The sequence below is a fragment of the Lichenostomus cassidix genome, unplaced genomic scaffold (assembly GCF_008360975.1).
Source record: "Lichenostomus cassidix isolate B80296 unplaced genomic scaffold, HeHo_3.0 HiC_scaffold_35, whole genome shotgun sequence".
Taxonomy (NCBI): Eukaryota; Metazoa; Chordata; class Aves; order Passeriformes; family Meliphagidae; genus Lichenostomus; species Lichenostomus cassidix.
The window spans coordinates 1,722,991-1,744,134 of record NW_028147256.1 but is presented as its reverse complement, the minus strand read 5'-3'; the positions used below and the strand labels follow the sequence as shown (position 1 = coordinate 1,744,134).

Sequence of the window (21,144 nt, the reverse complement as noted above, 5' to 3'; positions counted from 1 at the left end):
TGCGGCGGTGGCTCTGGCGGCGGTGCTGGCGGCGGTGGCTGCGGTGGCTGCGGTGACACTGGTGGCGGCTGCGGTGACACTGGCGCTGGCCGGGGGTTTCCTGAGGAAGCGCCGCCCCGGAGGGGCCTCCCCGGCCGGGCAGGGTCAGCCCCGGTTCCGCTCGGGCACCGCGACGGGGCGGGGGGACAGGGGGACCAGGGGGACCAGGGAGCAGGCGACACCGGCATGGCACCGGGATGGCACCCTGGTGGCACCGGGGGACACTGGGGCCACGGGGATGGGACCCCGCGGGTGGCACAGGGGAGCCAACAGCACCGGGATGGGACCCGGGTGGCGCTGGGGGACACGGGTGGCACCGAGATGCGACCTTAGCGGCAGCAGGATGGGACCCTGGTGGCACTCGGGGACACGGGTGGCACAGGAGAGGCACCAGGATGGGACCCCGCGGGTGACACGGGACCAAATGGCACCGAGAGGGGACCCTGGGGGACACAGGGATGGCGCAGGGTCAGGACTCAGTGACAGGGGGACCGCACGAGGGACAGGGACACGTCCCCGATGGCACAGGGTTGGGAAGGGGGTGGCAGCCTGGTGGCATAGGGCATCCCACGGGTGACAACGAGGGGACTCTGGTGGCACCAGGGGACATCGATGGCACCGGGGACAGGAACCCCAGTGGCACCGGGGGACACGGGAATGGCAGAGTGACACAGGGGATCCCACGGGTGACAGGGACAGGCCCCCGGCGGCACAGGGGGACACAGGGGTGACAGGGAGGGGACACAGGGTGACAGGGAGGGGACACAGGGTGACAGGGATGGGAGCTCAGTGACACGGGGATGGCACAGGAACAGGATGCAGTGACAACGGGTGACACGAGGGGACAAATGCGACACAGGGGACCCCACGTCTGACGGAGAGGTGACACGGGTGACACGAGGGGTGACACGGAGGGGATCCCACGTGACCTCTCCGGTCACTCACGGGTTAAACCCCCCTCCCCCCTCCCATTGGCCAGCGCTCAACCAATCGCAACGCGCCGCCCGCGCTTTGCCGCGCCCCCTTGGGGGGCGTGTCCAGCTGTCTCCATGCCCGAGCGGCGCGTTCTGATTGGTCCTCCCCGCGTCGTGGGCGGGGCTAGCCCTGCGGCCGCACTCCTAATTTGGTCACGGCCACGCCCCCGGCGCGCCCCGGTTCCGCTTCCGGCGCCATGGCCGCCATGGCCGCCCCGGCCCGGCCCCGCCGCCCCCCCCGGTAACGGGAGCGCCCCGGGATCGGCACCCCCGGCAACGGGACCGCCCCTCCCGCTGCCCCCCGGAGCCCCCGGCGCCCCCCGGGCCGGGACCATGTCCTCGCGCTCCGCCCTGGCGGCGGGGAACGAGCGCAACGCGGACGCGGTGAGGGGGGGCGGCACCGGCGGGAGGCCCGGCGGCACCGGGAGGGGCGGGGAGGAGCCGTGCGGGCACCGGGAGGAGGCGGGTCGGTGCCGGGAGGGGATGGGAGGTGCCGGCGGTACCGGGGGGCACCGGGAGGGGCTCGGCGGGCACCGGGGTGGGGCGGCGGGAGCGATGTGGGGACACCGGGGGCGGGCGGGAGGTGCCGCGGGAGGGAGCCGGGAGGGGCCGGGGGTACCGGGGGGGTCCGGTTCGGTACCGGGGGGATCAGGCTCGGTACCGGGAGGGTCCGGCTGGGAACCGGGAGGGTCCGGCTCGGTACCGGGGGCGCACCGGGAGGGGGCTGAGGGTTCCGGTAAAGCAGCGGGAGGAGCCCGGGCGATCCCGGGGATGGACGGGAGGGCGGAGGGTCACCGGGTGCCCCAGGAATGGATCTGAGGCGCTCAGGGGTCTCAGCCCAGCCCTGGCTCGGGGGTCGCAGGGCTCTTTGTCCCCCCGGGGTGACCGGGGGGGTCTCACCCGGTGACAGTTTGGGGAGGGGTCTCAATCCCTGAGATAACTTGGGGAGGGTCTCAATCCCTGAGATAATTCGGGGAGGGGTCTCACCCCGGTGACAATTCGGGGAGGGGTCTCACCGCCAGGGATAATTTGGGGAGGGTCTCAATCCCTGAGATAACTTGGGGAGGGGTCTCACCGCGGGGATAACTTGGGGAGGGTCTCAGTCGCTGCTGGGATAATTTGGGGAGGGGTCTCGCCCTTTCAGTAAGCGGGGCGTGGTCTCGGGGGTCTCACCCCCGCCGTAATTTGGGTTGGGGGGTTTGAGATCTCGTTCACTGCCCTAAACCGGGTGGGGGTCTCGGGGGTGTCACTGGGATGGTTTTTGGGGGAATCTCAGTGATTTCACTGTGATTTTGGGGAGGGGTCTCAGTGATTTCATTGCGATATTTCGGGGGGTCTCAGTGATTTCACTGTGATTTTTGGGGAATATCAGTGATTCCATTGCGATTTTGGGGAGGGGTCTCGGGGGTCTCACCCTTCCCATAATTCAGGGCGGGGTCTCACCTCCCCACCGTTATTTCGGGTTGGGGTCTCCCCCCCTCCCCTGACAATTCCCCTCTGCCACAGCCCAGCCTGGGGGTCTCGGGGTGACACAATCCGGGGTGTGACACACAATTTGGGGGGTGGTCTCGGGTGTGACACAGAATCCGGAGGGTGGTCTCACCGCCCCCTCCGCCCCCCGCAGCTGGCAGGCCCGGGGGGCAGCGGTCGCCCCGAGAAGGGCGGGGGGTGGTCCGGGCGGGGGGCTGGAGCCCCCCGGGGCCGCAACTCGCTGGGGGCTGAGGAACCTCCCCACGTGGGCAACTACCGGCTGCTCAGGACCATCGGCAAGGGCAACTTCGCCAAGGTCAAGCTGGCCCGGCACGTCCTCACCGGCAGAGAGGTGGGTGGGGGTCCTGGGGGCTGGGGAGGGCTGGGGGAGTGGGGGAATGGGGGTGGGGGTGGGGGGGGGGAAATGGGGGCTGGGGGTCTTGGGAGGTTGGGGTGATTTGGGGTCCCAGGAAGCTGGGGTGTGAAATGGGGGCCTTGGGGGTGCCTGGGGGGGATGGGGGTCTGGGGGTGAAATGGGGAGCTGGGGGAAGGGTCTGGGGGTGAATTGGGGGTCTGGGGGCTGGGGTGGGGGCTGGGGGTGGGGGAGTCGGGGGTCCCAGGAGGGGCTGGGGGGGAAATGGGGGGCTGGGGGTCCTTAGGAGGTTTGGGGGTGGTGGGGGTCTGGGGGTAATTGGGGGGTGGGTGGGGGTCTGGGGGGTGAATTTGGGGGTCCCAGGAGAAGCTGGGGGCAGTCAGGGTGACGCTGAGTGGGTTGGGGGGCTTTAGGGAGAAATGGGGGTCCTGTAGGAAGAGCTGGAGGGGGCGGTTTGGGGGGTCAGGGGCAGTGGGGAGGGGTCCCAGGTGAACTGGGGGGGCTGGGGAGGGGTCCCAGGGCTGGGGGGTCTCTGGGGTCACCTCAATGTCCCCCCCGTGTCCCCCCACCCTCCAGGTGGCCATAAAAATCATCGACAAGACCCAGCTGAACCCCACGAGCCTTCAGAAGGTGGGGAGGGGTCCCGGGGGGCTTCCCTCAACTCGGGGAGGGGTTTCCCCTCATCGGGGGGGGTTTCCCTAATTTGGGGAGGGGTCCCGACCCCCCCTCACTGACCCTTCCCCCCCAATCAGCTGTTTCGGGAAGTTCGGATCATGAAGGGGCTGAACCACCCCAACATCGGTGAGTCGGGGGTCCCGGGGGGGTCCCGGGGGGGTCCCGGGGGGGTGGGGAGGGGTCTCGGGGATGGGGAGGGGTCTCGGGGACCCCCAGGTGACCCCCCCGTGTCTGTCACCCCCCCAGTGAAGCTGTTTGAGGTGATCGAGACAGAGAAGACTCTGTACCTGGTGATGGAGTATGCCAGCGCAGGTGAGACCCCCAGGGGACACTGAGACCCCCAGGGGACACTGAGACCCCCAGGTGACACTGAGACCCCCAGGGGACACTGAGACCCCCAGGGGACCCCCCAGGGGACACTGGGAACCCCCCAGGGGACACTGAGACCCCCGGGGGACACTGAGACCCTCCTGGGACCCCCCAGGGGACACTGAGACCCCCCTGGGACCCCCCAGGGGACACTGAGACCCCCAGGGGACACTGAGACCCCCCTGGGGACACTGAGACCCCCCCAGGAACCCCAAGGGACACTGACCCCACCCAGGGTCACCCTGAGACCCCCTGACCACTCCCCCGTCCACTCCCAGGTGTGGGTTTCGGGGTCACTCCAGGTGTGGGTTTTGGGGTCACTCCAGGTGTGGGTTTTGGGGTTTTTTGGGGCTCCCAGCCCCCCAGGTGTGTGTTTGGGGTCACCCCAGGTGTGTCTCTCCCCTCCAGGTGAGGTGTTTGATTACCTGGTGTCCCACGGGAGGATGAAGGAGAAGGAGGCACGAGCCAAGTTCAGACAGGTGGGGACATTGGGGGGGCCTTGGGGACACTCTGTGGGCCTTGGGGACATTGGGAGGGCGATTTTGGGACATTCCAGGGGGTCTTGGGGACATCCCAGGCAAGCTTGGGGTCGGTGGGGGTGTTTGGGGTCATTGGGAAGGGGTTTGGGGACATCCTGGGGGGGTTTGGGACATCTGGGAGGAGTTGGGGACATCAGGGATGGATTGGGGACACCCTGGGGAGGTTTGGGGACATTCTGGAGGGTGTCTGGGGACCCTGGGGACCCTTGGTGACAGTGCCACCCCTTGTCCCCAGATCGTCTCGGCCGTGCACTACTGCCACCAGAAGAACATCGTGCACAGGGACCTCAAGGTGGGACACGGTGGCACTGGGGGGACACACGGGGTGGCACCGTGCCACCATCCTCTGTCCCTGTCCCAGTGTCCCTGTCTTGGTGTCCCTGTCCTTGATCTCATATCCTTGTCTCTGCGTCCTTGTCCCTCTGCCAGCATCCCTGTCCCCATGCTGGTGTCCCCACTGATGTTCCCATGTCCCCAGGCCGAGAACCTGCTGCTGGATGCCGATGCCAACATCAAGACCCAAATCCCAGTGTCCCCATTGCCATTCCCTGTCCCCATACCAATGTCCCCACATCCTGCTGATGTCCCTGCTGATGTCCCCATGTCCCTGCTGATGTCCCCACCGATGTCCCCCTGATGTCCCCCTGATGTCCCCAGGCCGAGAACCTGCTGCTGGACGCCGACGCCAGCATCAAGACCCCAATCCCAGTGTCCCCATTGCCGTTCCCTGTCCCCATACCAATGTCCCCATGTCCCACTGATGTCCCCACTGATGTCCCCAGGCCGAGAACCTGCTGCTGGACGCCGACGCCAACATCAAGATCCCAATCCCAGTGTCCCATTGCCATTCCCTGTCCCCATCCCTGTGTCCCCGTCACCACACTGATGTCCCCACTGATGTCCCCATGTCCCCAATGTCCCCATGGATGTCCCCAGGCCGAGAACCTGCTGCTGGACGCTGACACCAACATCAAGACCCCAGTCCCAGTGTCCCCATTTCCATCTCCCTGTCCCCATACCAATGTCCCCATGTCCCTGCTGATGTCCCCATGTCCCACTGATGTCCCCACTGATGTCCCCAGGCCGAGAACCTGCTGCTGGACGCCGACGCCAACATCAGGATCCCAATCCCAGTGTCCCCATCCCTGTGTCCCTGTCCCCATACCCATGTCCCTGTCCCCATACAAATGTCCCCATGTCCCTGCTGATGTCCCCATGTCCCACTGATGTCCCCGCTGATGTCCCCATGTCCCACTGATGTCCCCATGTCCCTGCTGATGTCTCCATGTCCCCACCAATGTCCCCATGTCCCCAGGCCGAGAACCTGCTGCTGGACGCCGACGCCAACATCAAGATCGCGGATTTCGGGTTCAGCAACGAGTTCTCGCGCGGCTCCAAGCTGGACACCTTCTGCGGCTCGCCGCCCTACGCTGCCCCCGAGCTCTTCCAGGGCAAGAAGTACGATGGCCCCGAGGTGGACATCTGGAGCCTGGGGGTCATTCTCTACACGCTGGTCAGCGGCTCGCTGCCCTTCGATGGACACAACCTCAAGGTGACAGTGACGTTTGGTCACCTGTGGTCACCTCCTGCTGTCCCTGACCCTCCCTGTGAGGCCCAACCTCACCCCAAGGTCATAGGTGGAGCTTGGGGTCACTGTGAACCCTCTGGCCAGGGGTCACTGCCCTTTGATGGACACAGCCTCAAGGTGACCTTCACCTCTGGTCAGATCCTGTCCCCTCTGGTCACTCATGGTCAGCCCTGACCCTCCTCAGTCTGGGGTTACCCCAAGCTCACCCCAAAGTCACAGCTAGAGCTTGGGGTCACTCTAAAGCCCCTGGTCAGCGGTCAGTGCCCTTCAGTGGACACAGCCTCATGGTCATGGTCACCTCCTGTCACCTCCTGTCCCCTCCTGTCCCCTGTGACCCCCCAGACCCCTTGGCCCCACCAGGACCTGCAGGGCCAAAACCACATCCCGTCCTCTGTGTCCCCCTGTCCCCCCACCCCGACTCCCCCTGACCCCAGGTGACCCCAGGTGACCCCGACTGTCCCCAAACGTCCCCCAGGAGCTGCGGGAGCGCGTCCTGCGGGGCAAATACCGCGTGCCCTTCTACATGTCCACCGACTGCGAGAACATCCTGCGGAGGTTCCTGGTGCTCAACCCCGCCAAGCGCTGCACCCTCGAGGTCTGGGGGTCCTGGGGGGTCCTGGGGGGATCTAGGGGGTCCTGGGGGGCTCTGAGGGGTTTTGGGGAGGCTCTGAGGGGTTTTGGGGACACTCTGAGGGGTCTCAGGGTGTCTGGGAGGTCCCACAAAGGGTCTGGGAGGTCCTAGAAAGTCCTGGGAGGTCCCAAGAGGGGTTTTGGGGGACACTGGGGGGATTCCGTGGGGGAACTTGGGGGTCCATGTCCCACTGATGTCCTTGTGTCCCCTGATGTCCCAATATCCCCCTGGTGTCCCCATGTCCCCTCAATGTCCCCATGTCCCCCCAATGTCCCCATGTCCCCCTGATATCCCGATGTTCCCCTGATGTCCCCGTGTCCCCTCAATTTCCCCCTGATGTCCCTCAATGTCCCCCTGATATCCCCATGTCCCCTCAATGTCCCCATGTCCCCCTGATGTCCCCTTGTCCCCTCAATGTCCCCATGTCCCCTCAATGTCCCCGTGTCCCCCTGATGTCCCCATGTCCCCCCAGCAAATCATGAAGGACAAGTGGATCAACATTGGCTACGAGGGCGACGAGCTCACGCCCTACACGGAGCCCCAGGAGGACTTTGGGGACACCAAACGCATCGGTGAGGCACCCAGGGGACCCCGGGGGACAGCGGGGTCACCCTGCTGCCGTCACCCCGTGACACGGCCGTGTCCCCGCGGTCCCCAGAGGTGATGGTGGGCATGGGCTACACGAGGGAGGAGATCAAGGAGGCTCTGAGCACCCACAAGTACAACGAGGTGACAGCGACCTACCTGCTGCTGGGCCGGCGGGGAGAGGTGGGTGACACTGGGGACACCGGGGGGACATCGGGGTGGGGGTGACAGGGGTGTCCCTGGTGACGCTGTGACCCCGCCGGCAGCCCGAGGGTGGCAGCAGCCTGTCCCTGTCCCTGTCCCGGCCGCGGGGCTCAGCCGAGGCGCCCAACGGTGGCACCAAGTCGGGGACATCGGGGAGCCACGGCAAGGGACAGCGCGGGGGAGGCCACCACCGGCAGCGGCGGCACAGCGACTTCTGTGAGTGACACTGGGGACACTGGGGACATTGGGGAACAGCGAGTCCTGTGAGTGACATTGGGGACACTGGGGACATTGAGGGGACACTGGGGACATGGGGGACATCGGGGGGGGGCATGGGGTGGCACAGTGACTTCTGTGAGTGACTCTGGGGACACTGGGGGGACATTGGGGGCACAGTGACTTCTGTGAGTGACTCTGGGGACATTGGGGGGACATTGGGGACCAGCGAGTCCTGTGAGTGACACTGGGGACATTGGGGGGACACGGGAGGGACATGGAAGTGACACGGCAGTGACACGGGGGGCACGGTGCCCTCTGTCCCCTGCTGTCACCGCGCTGTCCCCGCAGGTGGCCCCGCGCCCACCCCGGCGCCCCCCAAGCGCAGCCCCACCAGCGCCGGCGCCGCGGAGCTGCGGGAGGGGGTCGGCGTGGGCGTGGGGGGCTCCGGGGGTCCCCCCAGGAGGGGCAGCGGCGGCGGGGGGGGCGCGGGGGGGCGCGGGGGAGGGGCTGCCCCTCCCCCCCCCTCCAGCCCGCTGGTCAGCAGTGCCCACAACCCCAACAAGGCCGAGATCCCCGAGCGGCACCCGGACAGCGCGGTGGGCACCGGGGGGACACCTGGGGACACCTGGGGACATCTGGGGACATCTGGGGACACCTGGGGACATCCTGGGGACACCTGGGGACATCTGGGGACATCTGGGGACATCCTGGGGACACCTGGGGACATCTGGGGACATCTTGGGGACATCTGGGGACACCTGGGGACATCTGGGGGACATCTGGGGACATCCTGGGGACATCTGGGGGGGCCTTGGGGGGCACCGAGCATCTGGGGGGGAAACGTGGGGCTCTGGGGGGATCATGTGTGGGGCTGGGGGCACTTGGGGGGCTCAGGGAGGCTCCTGGGGGGGAAATTTGGGGCTGGGGGCATCTGGGGGGTCATGGGGAGGATGGAAAATGGGGGTCTGCGGGACTCTGGGGCTGTCCCTGTGGGTCTGGGGGGGTCTCTCTGGGGTCTCTCTATGGGTCTGGGGTGTCTGTGTGGGTCTGGGGTCTCTCTGTCAGTCTGGGGTCTCTCTGGCGTCTCTCGGTGGGTCTGGGGTCTCGGTGGGTCTCTCTGGGGTCTCTCTATGGGTCTGGGGTCTCTCTGGGGTCTCTCGGTGGGTATGGGGTCTCTCTGGGGTCTCTCGGTGGGTCTGGGGTCTCCCAGCCCCCCGCTGACCCCCCGTCCCCCCCAGCCCCACGTGCCCCCCAGCGTCATGGGCCGCAGGAACACCTACGTGTGCTCCGAGCGCCCGGGGGGCGAGAGGCACCTGCTGCTGCCCAACGGCAAGGACAGGTGAGGACCCCTCCCCAAATTCATCGGGACCCCAAAACCCCGCCCCAAACCCATAGGGACCCCCAAAACCCTCCCCAAATTCATTGGGACCCCCAAACTCCTCCCCAAACCCATCGGGACCCCAAACCCCCGCCCCAAACCCATCGGGACCCCAAAACCCTCCCCAAATTCATCTGGGACCCCCAAAACCCTCCCCAGACCCACCCTGGACCCCTGGAACACCTGTGCCAGTGCCACCAGCTCCTGTCCCAGTGCTCCCAGTGCTCCCAGTGCCTGTCCCAGCACGGGGGTGTGGGGCGGAGGGGTCACCTGGGGGTCACCTGTGCGTGTGGCGTCACCCGCGGGTGTCACCCGCGTGTCCCCTTGTGTCCCCGCAGCCTGACGTCCCGCCCGCCGCCGTCCCCCTCCAGCCACTCCCTGGGCGGGGCTCACCTGGCTCACCTGGCCCGGGGCTGCTCGGCCCGCAGCACCTTCCACGGCGCGGGGGGGGGCGGCGGGGGGGGCAGAGACCCCCGGGAGCGCCGGGGGGGGGGCGCGGGAGCCCCTCCCCCGCCCCGCCCCCCCCCGCGCCCGCCGCCGCCTCCCCCCGGCCACGCCCCACGGCCACGCTGCTCAGCAAGATCACCTCCAAGCTGACGCGCAGGTGAGCTCACCTGGGGGCTTCGTCCTCCTCCTCCTCACCTGGGGGCTTCGGCCTCACCTGGGGGCTTCATCCTCCTCCTCATCCTCACCCGGGGCCTTCAGCCTCACCTCGGGGGGCTCCTCAACCTCCTCATTCTCACCTGGGGTCCTTCCTCCACCTCCTCCTGCTCACCTGGGGCTTCCTCTTCCTCCATCTTACCTGGTGCCTTCATCCCCTTTCCTCATCCTCCTCCTCCTCCTCACCTGGGGGTTTGCTCCTCCTCCTCCTCCTCACCTGGGGGTTTCCTCCTCCTCTTCCTCCTCACCTGAGGGGTTTGTCACCTTTTTCCTCCTCACCTGGGGTTTCCTCCTCCCCTTCCTCTTCCTCCTGCTCACCTGGGGACCTCAATCCCCTTTTTCCTGCTCACCTGGGGACCTCAATCCCCTTCTTCCCGCTCACCTGAGCCTTCCTCCCCTGTCCTCCTCCTCCTCCTCCTCCTCTGTCCCCTCTGTTCCAGGGTGTCCCTTGACCCCTCGCGGCGCCAGAGCTCCAATCGCTGCGTCTCGGCCACCCCTGCCCCCGGCGCCACCAAGATCCGTAAGTGGCACCTGGGCCACCCGTGACACCCGTCCCAGTGTCCCCAGTGCCACCAGCAGCCGTCCCAGTGTCCCCAGTGCCACCAGTGCCACCAGCAGCCGTCCCAGTGTCCCCAGTGTCCCCAGTGCCACCAGCAGCCGTCCCAGTGTCCCCAGTGCCACCAGCACCCATCCCAGTGCCACCAGTGCCTCCCAGTGCCACCAGCACCCATCCCAGTGCCACCAGTGCCTCCCAGTGCCACCAGCACCCATCCCAGTGCCCCTCAGTGACAAGGGGATCCCCTGCCCTGGTGCCACCAAGATTTGCGAGTGGCACCTGTGTTACACCTGTGACACCTGTCCCAGTGTCCCAGTGCCACCAGTGCCTGTCCCAGTGCCACCAATGCCTGTCCCAGTGCCACCGGTCCCTCCCAGTGCCACCAGTGCCTGTCCCAGTGCCACCAGTCCCTCCCAGTGCCACCAGCGCCTGTCCCAGTGCCACCAGCGCCTGTCCCAGTGCCACCAGTGCCTATCCCAGTGCCACCAATACCTATCCCAGTGCCACCAGCGCCTATCCCAGTGCCACCAGTGCCTCCCAGTGCCCCCAGTGCTTCTCTGTCCCTTCTCTCTTTCCACCTTTCAGCCTTCGCTGCTGTCAGGGGTTTGGGGTGGGATTTTGGGGGGATTGGGAGGATTTCGGGGCTGGGAATGTTTTGGGGTTGGGTTTGGGATGAATTTCTGTCCCCACGACCCCCCTGACCCCCCCCGTGCCCCCCCAGGGTCGCAGACGAACCTGCGGGAATCGGGGGATCTGCGCTCACAAGGTGGGTGCTGACCCCTCCCCAGAACCCCCCCGGGACCCCCCCGGGACCCCCAAAAACCCGGGGGGACCCCAGACCCACCTGTCCCCTCCCCCCAGTTGCCATCTACCTGGGGATCAAGCGGAAGCCACCCCCGGGCTGCTCCGAGGGGGGGGGGCTGTGACCGGGGGGCTTCGCCGCCCCCCGCCCCCCCCTTCCCCGGGACCCCCCCGGGACCCCCCCGGGCCTCCCCCACCCCGCTGCCGCCGCCCCCGGGACCACGCCAGGACCCCCGGGAGCGCCCGGCTGAGGCTGTAGAGACCCCCGGGACCCCCGGGCTGCACTGGGACCAGGACGGGACCCCAGACCCAAACCGGGACCAGACCGGGACCACCAGAGCCGGACCGGGACCACCAGAACCGGACCGGGACCACCACAGCCGCAGCTCCAGGGAATCCCCCAAAATCTGACCGGGACCCCCAGAACCTGCCTGGGACCCCCAGAACCTGCCTGGGACCCCCCGGGCTCCCCTTGGAACAACACCAAGACCAGACTGGGACCCCCCAGAACCCCCCCGGGACCCCCCGGGACCCCCTGCCTCGATGGCTGCGGTGGCACTGAAACCCCCCGGAGCCCCCCAAGGGACCCCCACCCCAATTTGGGACCGTGGGGACCTTGGGGACATCGCTGGGGGGGAGTTCGGGGGTCCAGCGGCTCCAGGACTTTGGTGCCAAGATTTTGGGGACCCCCCGGGGCCCCCCTTCACCTGCGGCCCCCCCGGGGTCCCCCCGCTCTCCCCCGGGGACCCCTCCCCTTGTACAGAGTGTAAATACGGCCCTGGGCCCCCCCGCCCCCTCTGCCCCTCCCCATTTTTAAGTTATTCCTGTCCCGACTGTCCCCCCGACCCCCGAAATAAACATAGGGACCCCCAGGCGTCTGCTCCTGCTTTGGGGAGGGGGCGCGGGCCCCGTGTCGCGATATGGGGTGGGAGAGGGGCGTGGACTCCGTGTCGCGATAGGGGGGGAGGGGAGGTTCTGGGGGTCCCCACGGTGGGGGGGGCGGGGGGGAAACCCCCTCGGGTTTTTTTGGGGATTCCCCCGAAGTTCGCGCGCCGCTCAGGGGGCGTGGTCAGTGCCCCGCTCCCTTATGTTTTCATTTTGGGCGTGGCTATTATCCATATATGGTAATTAGTGGGCGTGGCCAGGCGGCACGCGCCATATGGCCGCTCGGTGGGCGTGGCTAGCGAGTTCCTTATTAGGCCACCCAGTGGGCGTGGCCAGCCCGCCGTGCTCGCGCCCCTCAGCCAATCACACCGCGCCGCCTCGCCACCGCCCACCTCGGCAGCCAATCAGCGCCCGCCCCGCCGCGCGGCCACGCCCCCGGCGAAGATGGCGGCGCTGCGGGCGCTGCGGTGGAGGCGATGGCTGTCCGGGTTTGTCCCGCGGCGGCGGCTGGGGACAGCCGTGAGTGCGACAGGGGACAGAGCGGGGGACAGATGTCCCCTCCCCGGGTCCCCCTGTCCTGTCCTGTCCTGTCCTGTCGCGGCTTTGCCCCGCGCTGTCCCCTGTCCTGTCCCGCTGTCTCCTGTCCTGTCCCGCTGTCCCCTGTCCCGTCGCGGCGTTGTCCCCTGTCCCGCTGCTCCCGTGTCGCCTCATCCCGTGTCCACCTGTCCCCGTCCTGTCCCCGTGTCGCCACGTCGCGATGTCGCCGTTTTCCCCCCTGTCCCTCCCATTCCCTGTCACTGTCCCCGCGGCGCTGGACACCCCCGGACACACCTGGGGTCCCTTTCCGGGGAGGTCTGGGGGCTTTGGGGACCCTGGTGGCACCCCGTGGGGACCCTGGTGGCACCGCTGTCCCCCCGCAGGAGTCCCCCGAGGAGCGGCCGCAGTTCCCGGGAGCCTCGGCGGAGTTCGCGGATCGCCTGGAGTTCATCCAGCCCAACGTGCTGGCGGGGATCCCGGTGTACCGGGTGATGGACCGGCAGGGACACGTGCTGCGGCCCAGCGAGGACCCCCAGGTGAGCTCACCTGCGGCAGGTGACACCTGGGACAGGTGGGATCAGACAGGGGACACGGGGCAGGGGACATGGGTGATGGACAGGCAGGGACATGTCCTGCAGCCCAGTGAGGACACCCAGGTGAGCTCACCTGGACAGGTGAGATCGGACAGGTGACACAGCTGTCACCCCCAGCTGCTTGAACACACACTGTCCAGCCAGGTGACACCCCAAACAGGTGTCCCCAGGTGTCCCCATCCAGCTTCCCCCCAGCTGCCCCCCGAGGTGCCTCCAGGTGCTCCCAGGTGTCCCCAGGTGACCCCAGGTGTCCCCAGGTGCCCCCAGGTGTCCCCAGGTGACCCCAGGTGCTCCCAGGTGTCCCCAGGTGACCCCAGGTGTCCCCACAGCTGCCCAAGGAGCAGGTGCTGAAGCTCTACAAGACGATGACTCTGCTCAACACCATGGACAGAATCCTCTATGAGTCGCAGCGCCAGGTAGGGCTGTGGGCTCACCTGGGGCTCACCTGAGGCTCACCTGGGGCTCACCTGGGGCTCACCTGGGGCTCACCTGGGGCTCACCTGGGCAGGTGAGGAGCTCCCAATGCCCCATCCTGCTTTTCCAGGGCCGCATTTCCTTCTACATGACCAACTACGGCGAGGAGGGAACTCACGTGGGCAGTGCCGCCGCCCTGGACGCCTCTGACCTGGTCTTTGGGCAGTACCGGGAGGCAGGTGAGCCTCAGGTGGGACAGGTGAGGACAGCTGAGGGACAGGGGAGATGGATTGTGGGGGGGATCGGTCCCAAATTTGGGCTTCAGGTGTGTTGCTGTACCGGGGGTGGGATGAGAGGTGGCACAGGTGGGTGGCACAGGTGGCACAGGTGGCACAGGTGGGTGGCACAGGTGCCCCAGGTGGGTGGCACAGGTGCCCCAGGTGACCCCAACCCCGTTTCCAGGTGTGCTGCTGTACCGGGGATACCCCCTGGAGCTCTTCATGGCTCAGTGCTACGGCAATGCCAGCGACCCCGGCAAGGGCCGGCAGATGCCAGTGCACTACGGCTGCCCCGAGCGCCACTTTGTCACCATCTCGTCCCCTCTGGCCACGCAGATCCCGCAAGGTGACACACCTGGAGCGTCCTGGTCCTGGCCCGTGTCCCTGGGATTGATCCTGTCCCCAGTTCTGTGTCTCTGGGATTGATCCTGTCCCGTTCTGTGTCCCTGGGATCGATCCTGTCCCCAAATCTGTGTCCCTGGGATTGATCCTGTCCCCAAATCTGTGTCCCTGGGATCGATCCTGTCCCCAATTCTGTGTCCCTGAGATGGTCCTGTCCCCAAATCTGTGTCCCTCTCTCTGATTCCCAATCCCACCCCCTGCTCCCCACAGCCAGGTGACACCTGTCCCCACTCCTTGTCCCCCTGTCCTGCTCCATACCCCACATCCCAAATCCATCCTGACCCATCCCACAGCTCCCCATTTCCCCACCCCTGACCACCTCTCCCCTCTCCCCCCTCATGGATTCTCCACACCTGTGGCTTCCCCTTTTCCTGGGATTCCCGTTTTTCCCCAAAATCCCCATTTTTCCCCAAAATCCCCATTTTTCCCCAAGACCGCTGTTTTTCCCCAAAACCCCCATTTTTCCCCAAAATACCCATTTTCCCCAAAATATCCATTTTTCCCCAAAATCCCCTTTTTCCCCCAAAACCCCTGTTTTTCCCCAAAATCCCCATTTTTCCCCAAAATCCCCGTTTTTCCCCAAAATACCCATTTTCCCCAAAATATCCATTTTCCCCAAAATCCCCATTTTCCCCAAAATTTTTTTTTTTTCAAAATCCCCATTTTTCCCCAAAATACCCATTTTCCCCAAAATCCCCATTTTTCCCCAAAATACCCATTTTCCCCAAAACCCCCATTTTCCCCCAAAACCCCCGTTTTCCTCAGCGGTGGGCGCAGCCTATGCCATCAAGCGCGCCGACGCCAGCCGGGCGGTGGTCTGCTATTTCGGGGAGGGGGCTGCGAGCGAAGGCGACGCCCACGCCGGGTTCAACTTCGCCGCCACCCTCGAGTGTCCCATCGTGTTCTTCTGCCGGAACAACGGCTACGCCATCTCCACGCCCACCTCGGAGCAGTACCGCGGCGACGGCATCGGTGGGAGATCCGGGGATTCGGGGTTTTTGGGGAGAATTGGGGTTTTAGGGGGGATTGCTGGAGTTTGGGAGAAGGAGCCTTGGGAATTTGAGGAGGAATCATCAGGATTCTGGGGGAGAACCGCTGGGATTTTGGGGAGGAGAAAGCTCGGGGTTTTGGGGGTGGAGCCCTGGTTTTTAGGGGAGCAATCCTTGGGGAAGATCTCTGGGATTCTCACAAAGGAAAACCCTGGGATCCTCAGAAATTCGGGGTGGGAAACACCCAGGATTTTGGGGAGGGTCCTCCCAGGATCGCTGGGATTTCGAGAATTTTCAGAGCCCAACCCCAGGATTTTGGGGCAGCAGGGCAGGGGACTCAGCCAGAAGGGAATCAACCAGATCCCGGGGATTTTTTTGGGATTTAACTCCTGTTTCCCCGCAGCGGCTCGCGGCCCCGGCTACGGCTTGCTGTCGATCCGCGTCGATGGCAACGACGTCTTCGCCGTGTACAACGCGACCCGCGAGGCTCGGCGCCGCGCCGTGGCCGAAAACCAGCCCTTCCTCATCGAGGCCATGACCTACCGGTGCGGGGTCCGGGAATCCCCTCGGGAACACGGCTCGGGAGCGCCGGGATCCCCAAAAAAAATTCGGGTTTCCCAGGGTTTTCCTGCTGGGTTTTGTGGGATCCTCCTCATCTCCCCCCCAGAAAACATTTCCAGTGGTTTTCTGCTTGTTTTTTCTATTCCCATGGATTTTCTGCATGGTTTTGTTAATTTCCCAGGGATTTCCTGCCTGTTTTTCCCCATTCTTTCAGGACCTCCTCAAAAAAATCCCATTTCCCATGGATTTCCCACCCGGTTTCCCCTATTTCCCATGGATTTCCTGCCTGGTTTCCCCTATTTCCCACGCATTTCCCACCCGTTTTTCCCTGTTTCCCATGGATTTTCTGCCTGTTTTCCCCTATTTCCCATGCATTTCCTGCCCGTTTTTCCCTGTTTCCCATGTTTTTTCTGCCCGTTTTCCCCCATTCTCCCAGGATTCCCCCAAATCCCCATTTCCATGGGTGTTTTTTTAGGATTGGGCACCACAGCACCAGTGATGACAGCTCAGCCTACCGCTCGGTGGACGAGGTGAATTATTGGGACAAGCAGGATCATCCCATCTCCCGCCTGCGGCACTACATGGTCAACCGCGGCTGGTGGGACGAGGAGGAGGAGAAGGGATGGAGGAAGAGCTCCAGGAAAATGGTCAGGAGGCAAATTCCCAGCGATTCGGGGCCGGGATTTGGGATTCGGGGTGGTTTGGGGTTTTGGGGAGAGATTTCCTGGGATGTGGGTGAGGAAGCACTGGGATTTGGGGGAGGAATGCTCATTATTTTGGGGAGAAATCCCTGGGGCTTTAGTGAGGGAAATCCTTGGGATTTAGGGGAAAAACCTTCATTATTTTGGGCAGAAATCCCTGGGGTTCCAGTGAGGGATATCCTTGGGATTTAGGGGAAAAATCTTCATTATTTTGGGCAGAAATCCCTGGGGCTTTAGTGAGGGAAATCCTTGGGATTTAGGGGAAGGAGATCCTTGGGATTCAGGGGAAGGAGCCCTGGGATTTAGGGAGGAATAACCCCGATTCTGGGGCAGGAAATCCCCAGTATTTTACTGAAGCAAATCCCTGGGATTCTGGGGCGAACCTCTGGGAATTTTTCAGGCAGGAATCCCTGGAATATCGGGCATGAATCCCCAGGATTTTGGGGCAGGGAGTCACCCACATTTCAGGGAAAAACACGCAGGATTTGGGGCAATTTTTCGGGAACAAATCCCACGATTCCGGGCTGGAAAACTCAGGAATTTCGGGCTGGAAAACCCAGGAATTTTGGGCTGGAAAACTCAGGAATTTTGGGCTGGAAAACTCAGGAATTTCGGGCTGGAAAATGCAAGAATTTCAGTCTGGAATTCCCGAATTCCCGCAGGTGCTGGAGGCCTTCGAGCAGGCGGAACGGGAGCCAAAACCTCCTCCTCACCTGCTCTTCTCCGACGTTTACCTGGAGATGCCGCCGCGGCTCCGCCGGCAGCGCGAGGAGCTGGAGAGACACCTGGAGACCTACGGGGAGCACTACCCCCTGCAGCAGTTCCAGAAGTGACCCCCAAATTCCCGGGAATTCCCCGGAATTCCCACTGGGAACCCCCCCGGAGTTACCTGGGCAGCCCCGGAATTTCCTGCTTCATCCCAAAGCCGCCGGGATGTCCCGAAATCTGCTTTATTTCAGCCCAAAATCCACTTTTATTCCCCTTCCCGGGAGCGTTTCTCCAGGAATTCCAGAGTTGATCCCGAAATTCCCTGGAATTCCCACTCAGATCCCCCTGGAATTCCCTGCTCAGCCCCAAATCCGCTGGGATGTCCCGAAATCCGCTTTGATTTCACCCCAAAATCCACCCCCCGGGGAGCATTTCCTGCTCCAGGAATTCCAGAGCCGATCCCCAAATTCCTGGGAATTCCCTGAGCACTCCCAGATTTACCCGAAAGTGCCCCAAATCCATCGGGATCCACGGGGGGGTTTTCCCGCTCCGGCGATTCCGGAATTCCCTGATCCCAAAATTCCACGATTTCCCCCCCAAAAATCCCAATCCACCTCCCTCCTGACCCTCCCAATAAACACTATTTTGGAGAGGAAGAGCCTCGGGATTTTTGGGATTCTGGGAATAGATCTCTGGGATTTTGGGGAAGAATCCTGGGATTTGAGGACAGGAAACCCCCAGGATTCCGAGGAGCTCCCAGTTCACTCCCAAAAAACCCCAAATCCAGGGAAAAGTCCGGAATTTTATTGGGGGGGTCCCGGGGGGCTGCTGGGCTCCTCCAGTCCCAGGATTTGGCATTGAGGGAGAATCTCCTGGAGCAGCAGGTGGAGCTGAGCTGGGCTGGGCAGGGAGAGACCCGAAACGTCCAGCGACTGCAGCTGCCTGGGGACACAGACTGGGAGCACTGGGAGGAACTGGGAGGGACCGGGGGGACACTGAGGGGACACTTGAGACACGGGGGGGACACTGGGTGGACATTTGAGACACTGAGGGGACACTGGGTGGACACTGGGAGGGACTGGGGGGGACTGGGGGGACACTGGGAGGGACTGGGGGGACACTGGAAGGGACTGGGGGGACATTTGGGACACTGGGAGGGACATTTGGGACACTGAGGGGACATTTGGAACACTGAGGGGACATTTGGGACACTGGGGGGACTCTGGGAGGGACATTTGGGACACTGGGGGGACATTTGGGACACTGGGAGGGACATTTGGGACACTGGGGGGACACTGGGATGATACTGGGGGATGCTGGTGGTCCCCAGGTGACACCCCAGAGGGTGACCTGGGGACACTGGGGTGACACTGGAGTGACACTGTGTGACACTGAGGTGACACTGGGGTGACACTGAGGTGACATTGGGGTGACACTGAGGTGACACTGGGGTGACACAGGTGACACTGGGGTCTCACCTGAGGGGGTGCAGGGCTGCCAGGCCCCTCTCGGTCACCTGGGGACAGCTGGCCAGCGCCAGGTGCTGCAGGGTGGCACTGAACACGTGGAGCCTGGCCAGAGCCCAGTCCGAGATGTGGGGACAGCGAGACAGGTCCAGGTGGGACAGGTGGGACAGGGACACTGCGGGGACAGGACAGGTGTGACCTCAGGAGGGACAGGTGTGACCTCAGGTGGGACAGGGACACTGCAGGGACAGGACAGGTGTGACCTCAGGAGGGACAGGTGTGACCTCAGGTGTGACCTCAGGTGTGACCCCAGGTGTGACCCCAGGTGTGACCCCAGGTGTGACAGGGTTTTTTGGGGGCACTCAGGGTGGTTTTGGGTGTTTTGGGGTCTCACCCAGGTTGTCCAGCCCCTGGTAGGTGACAGGTGTGTCACTCAGGTCGATTCCCACCACGGGCAGGTGTCGCACCTGGAGGAGCTCCGAGCGATTCCTGCGGCGAATCCAATGCTGCTGCCCCGAAAACCTGCGGGGTTTGGGGGGTCAGGACCCCAAAAATGCGGGGTCAGGACCCCAAAAATGCGGGTCAGGGCAGGGACAGGTGGGACAGGTGAGCCCCAAAAGGGGGAGGAGCTCACCTGACACCTCCCCCGCAGGCCAAGGTGAACTCGGCAGCAGCGACGTCATCGCCAAAGGTGTCCCTGAGGGAGCCGCGGTACCTGGGGGGGGAAACACCTGGGCAGGTGAGACACCCTTGGACAGGTGAGACAGACCTGGGCAGGTGAGACACCCCCAAATCCCCCTTCACCTGGGGGTGACACACCTGGACAGGTGAGACAGACACCCCCAAACCCCCCTTCACCCGGGGGTGACACACCTGCTGAGCCCCCACCTGCCCCGCGCCCCTCCCCGACGCCCCCACCCCAAATTTTGGCACCCCTCCCCAAATTTCGGGGTCTCCCCCCAGTCACTCACGCGTTGAGGTTCCGCAGCCTCCACCTCTCGAGCCAACCTGCGGCAGCCCCCAGCGGTTCCGCCCACCTGTCCAGGTGAGCGCGGAGCCCCCCGGAGCCCCCCCGGCTCTGCCCCACAGCTGGGGGGCGCAGGGGGGGGGCGGCGAGGGACCCCCTGATCTGGGGGGGGAAAAACGGGGTGAGGCAGGTGGGGACAGGTGAGGCGGGTGGGGACAGGTGAGGCGGGAGGGGACAGGTGAGGCGGGAGGGGACAGGTGAGGCAGGTGGGGACAGGTGAGGCGGGAGGGGACAGGTGAGGCAGGTGGGGACAGGTGAGGCGGGAGGGGACAGGTGAGGTAGGTGGGGACAGGTGAGGCTGGTGGGGACAGGTGAGGCGGGAGGGGACAGGTGAGGCGGGTGGGGACAGGTGAGGCAGGTGGGGACAGGTGAGGCGGGAGGGGACAGGTGAGGCAGGTGGGGACAGGTGAGGCGGGAGGGGACAGGTGAGGCAGGTGGGGACAGGTGAGGCGGGAGGGGACAGGTGAGGCAGGTGGGGACAGGTGAGGGGGGAGGGGACAGGTGAGGCGGGAGGGGACAGGTGAGTGCGACACACCTGGACTGGAGAGGAGACACACCTGGGGGGACACAGAATCCCCCAAGCCGCCCCCTCCCCAATTCAGGGGTCCCTGCCGCTCCCGGGGGGATCTCGGGGGTCTCTCCCCCCCCCAGGTGACCCCAAATCGCTCACCGCCCTCAGCGCCGCCATCTTGGCCGCGCCACGTGACCAGGAGATCACGTGACTGCGATCCCGCCCCCCCCACTCTGGCCACGCCCCTCGCAATTAACGTTTGATTAGTGTGAGCTGCGTGGCGCCGCCTGGCGGGCGGGAGGGGGAGTGAGAAGGGGAGGATTTTGGGAACCTCAGAGACCCCCAAAGACCCCCAAAGACCCCAGAGGACTCCCAAAGACCCACAGAATCCCCAAAAACCTCACGGAACCCCTAAAGACCCCCCGAGAACCCCCAAAGTCCCCCAGGACCCCTCAGAGCCCCCCCCGCCGCCCAATTCCCCTCATTAATTAACGAGACCTCCGCATTTTCACTTTTTTTTTTTTTTTTATTATCGATATTCCCTTTTCCAGCTTTTTTCCTTCCGCGGGGGCGCTGGGGGGAAGAGCAGCTGCGGTGGGTCCAGAGATTCCCCCTGATCCTCCGGGGGTCGGGAATTGTCCTGGGATCCCCCAGAAATCCCGGGAATCCCCCAAAAACCCGGGAATCCCCCAAAAATCCCGGGAATCTCCAAAAATCCGGGGATCCCCCAGAAATCCCGGGATCCCCCAGAAATTCCGGGATCCCCCAGAAATCCCGGGAATCCCCCAGAAATCCCGGGAATCCCCCAAAAATCCGGGAATCCCCAAAAATCCGGGAATCCCCAAAAATCCCGGGAATCCCCCAAAAATCCGGGGATCCCCCAGAAATCCCGGGGATCCCCCGAGGCTCCATCCCGCCGGGATATCCCACGTCCTGGGGACTCTCGGCGCCTCGGGAATTCTCTGCTCCGGGAGGATTTTCCAGGCAGGAGCAGCGCTGGATGCGGGAAAG

General features: G+C 64.6%; 3 protein-coding genes and 1 long non-coding RNA gene across 12 annotated transcripts; 3 read left to right on the top strand and 1 right to left on the bottom strand.

Annotated features, from left to right (window-relative positions):
• The first annotated feature begins 1,168 nt into the window (after positions 1–1,168).
• On the top strand, positions 1,169–11,663 carry MARK4 (microtubule affinity regulating kinase 4). 8 transcript variants are annotated; one of them, XR_014847154.1, is made up of 19 exons: positions 1,170–1,397; positions 2,638–2,835; positions 3,433–3,486; positions 3,609–3,657; positions 3,778–3,843; positions 4,309–4,379; positions 4,675–4,731; positions 5,755–5,991; positions 6,503–6,622; positions 7,131–7,230; positions 7,317–7,426; positions 7,510–7,663; positions 8,015–8,262; positions 8,905–9,005; positions 9,383–9,476; positions 9,568–9,648; positions 10,145–10,224; positions 10,982–11,026; positions 11,122–11,217. XR_014847154.1 is itself a non-coding variant. In XM_085043992.1 (19 exons), exons 1-19 carry the CDS (start codon positions 1,347–1,349, stop codon positions 11,184–11,186), a joined length of 1,962 nt encoding a protein of 653 aa, XP_084900118.1. In that variant the 5' UTR covers positions 1,170–1,346; the 3' UTR covers positions 11,187–11,333. The 8 variants fall into 8 exon arrangements, 7 of the variants coding, with proteins under 7 accessions (XP_084900116.1, XP_084900118.1, XP_084900121.1 ...); XM_085043992.1 differs by having other exon boundaries at positions 9,383–9,475; positions 9,586–9,648; positions 11,122–11,333; XM_085043995.1 differs by having other exon boundaries at positions 9,383–9,519; positions 9,552–9,648; positions 11,122–11,333.
• Positions 10,337–10,869, top strand: LOC146424055 (uncharacterized). The gene is made up of 3 exons (XR_014847155.1): positions 10,337–10,369; positions 10,450–10,584; positions 10,771–10,869. It is a non-coding gene; the product is annotated as an uncharacterized LOC146424055 (long non-coding RNA).
• Positions 11,664–12,330: 667 nt separating the features above from the next.
• BCKDHA (branched chain keto acid dehydrogenase E1 subunit alpha) lies at positions 12,331–17,589 on the top strand. Of its 2 annotated transcripts, none has more exons than XM_085043983.1 (9): positions 12,331–12,465; positions 12,867–13,019; positions 13,406–13,492; positions 13,621–13,729; positions 13,953–14,114; positions 14,936–15,142; positions 15,563–15,704; positions 16,196–16,367; positions 17,084–17,589. In XM_085043983.1, exons 1-9 carry the CDS (start codon positions 12,391–12,393, stop codon positions 17,252–17,254), a joined length of 1,278 nt encoding a protein of 425 aa, XP_084900109.1. In that variant the 5' UTR covers positions 12,331–12,390; the 3' UTR covers positions 17,255–17,589. The 2 variants fall into 2 exon arrangements, with proteins under 2 accessions (XP_084900109.1, XP_084900108.1); XM_085043982.1 differs by having other exon boundaries at positions 12,379–12,512.
• A 322-nt stretch (positions 17,590–17,911) lies between these two features.
• DMAC2 (distal membrane arm assembly component 2) lies at positions 17,912–20,365 on the bottom strand. The gene is made up of 6 exons (XM_085043984.1): positions 20,293–20,365; positions 19,567–19,724; positions 19,230–19,310; positions 18,990–19,117; positions 18,608–18,770; positions 17,912–18,071 (listed from the first exon to the last, which is right to left on the bottom strand). The coding sequence occupies exons 1-6, from the start codon at positions 20,308–20,310 to the stop codon at positions 17,933–17,935; spliced, it is 687 nt and encodes a 228-aa protein (XP_084900110.1). The 5' UTR covers positions 20,311–20,365; the 3' UTR covers positions 17,912–17,932.
• Positions 20,366–21,144: the final 779 nt, after the last annotated feature.

Excerpts from the sequence above, each read along its gene's own strand:
- BCKDHA (XM_085043982.1), top strand. The coding sequence starts at position 12,423 with ATGGCTGTCCGGGTTTGTCCCGCGGCGGCGGCTGGGGACAGCCGTGAG. Across the intron at positions 12,513-12,866 it reads GACAGATGTCCCCTCCCCGG|GAGTCCCCCGAGGAGCGGCC; the intron begins GTCCCCCTGTCC and ends GTCCCCCCGCAG. Across the intron at positions 15,143-15,562 it reads GTACCGCGGCGACGGCATCG|CGGCTCGCGGCCCCGGCTAC; the intron begins GTGGGAGATCCG and ends GTTTCCCCGCAG.
- MARK4 (XM_085043989.1), top strand. The coding sequence starts at position 1,347 with ATGTCCTCGCGCTCCGCCCTGGCGGCGGGGAACGAGCGCAACGCGGAC. Across the intron at positions 8,263-8,904 it reads AGCGGCACCCGGACAGCGCG|CCCCACGTGCCCCCCAGCGT; the intron begins GTGGGCACCGGG and ends CGTCCCCCCCAG. Across the intron at positions 9,477-9,567 it reads GCTGCTCGGCCCGCAGCACC|CCCCGCGCCCGCCGCCGCCT; the intron begins TTCCACGGCGCG and ends CGCCCCGCCCCC.
- DMAC2 (XM_085043984.1), bottom strand. Across the intron at positions 19,311-19,566 it reads AGGCTGCGGAACCTCAACGC|GTACCGCGGCTCCCTCAGGG; the intron begins GTGAGTGACTGG and ends TTCCCCCCCCAG. Across the intron at positions 18,072-18,607 it reads GCAGCCCTGCACCCCCTCAG|GCAGCTGCAGTCGCTGGACG; the intron begins GTGAGACCCCAG and ends CTGTGTCCCCAG.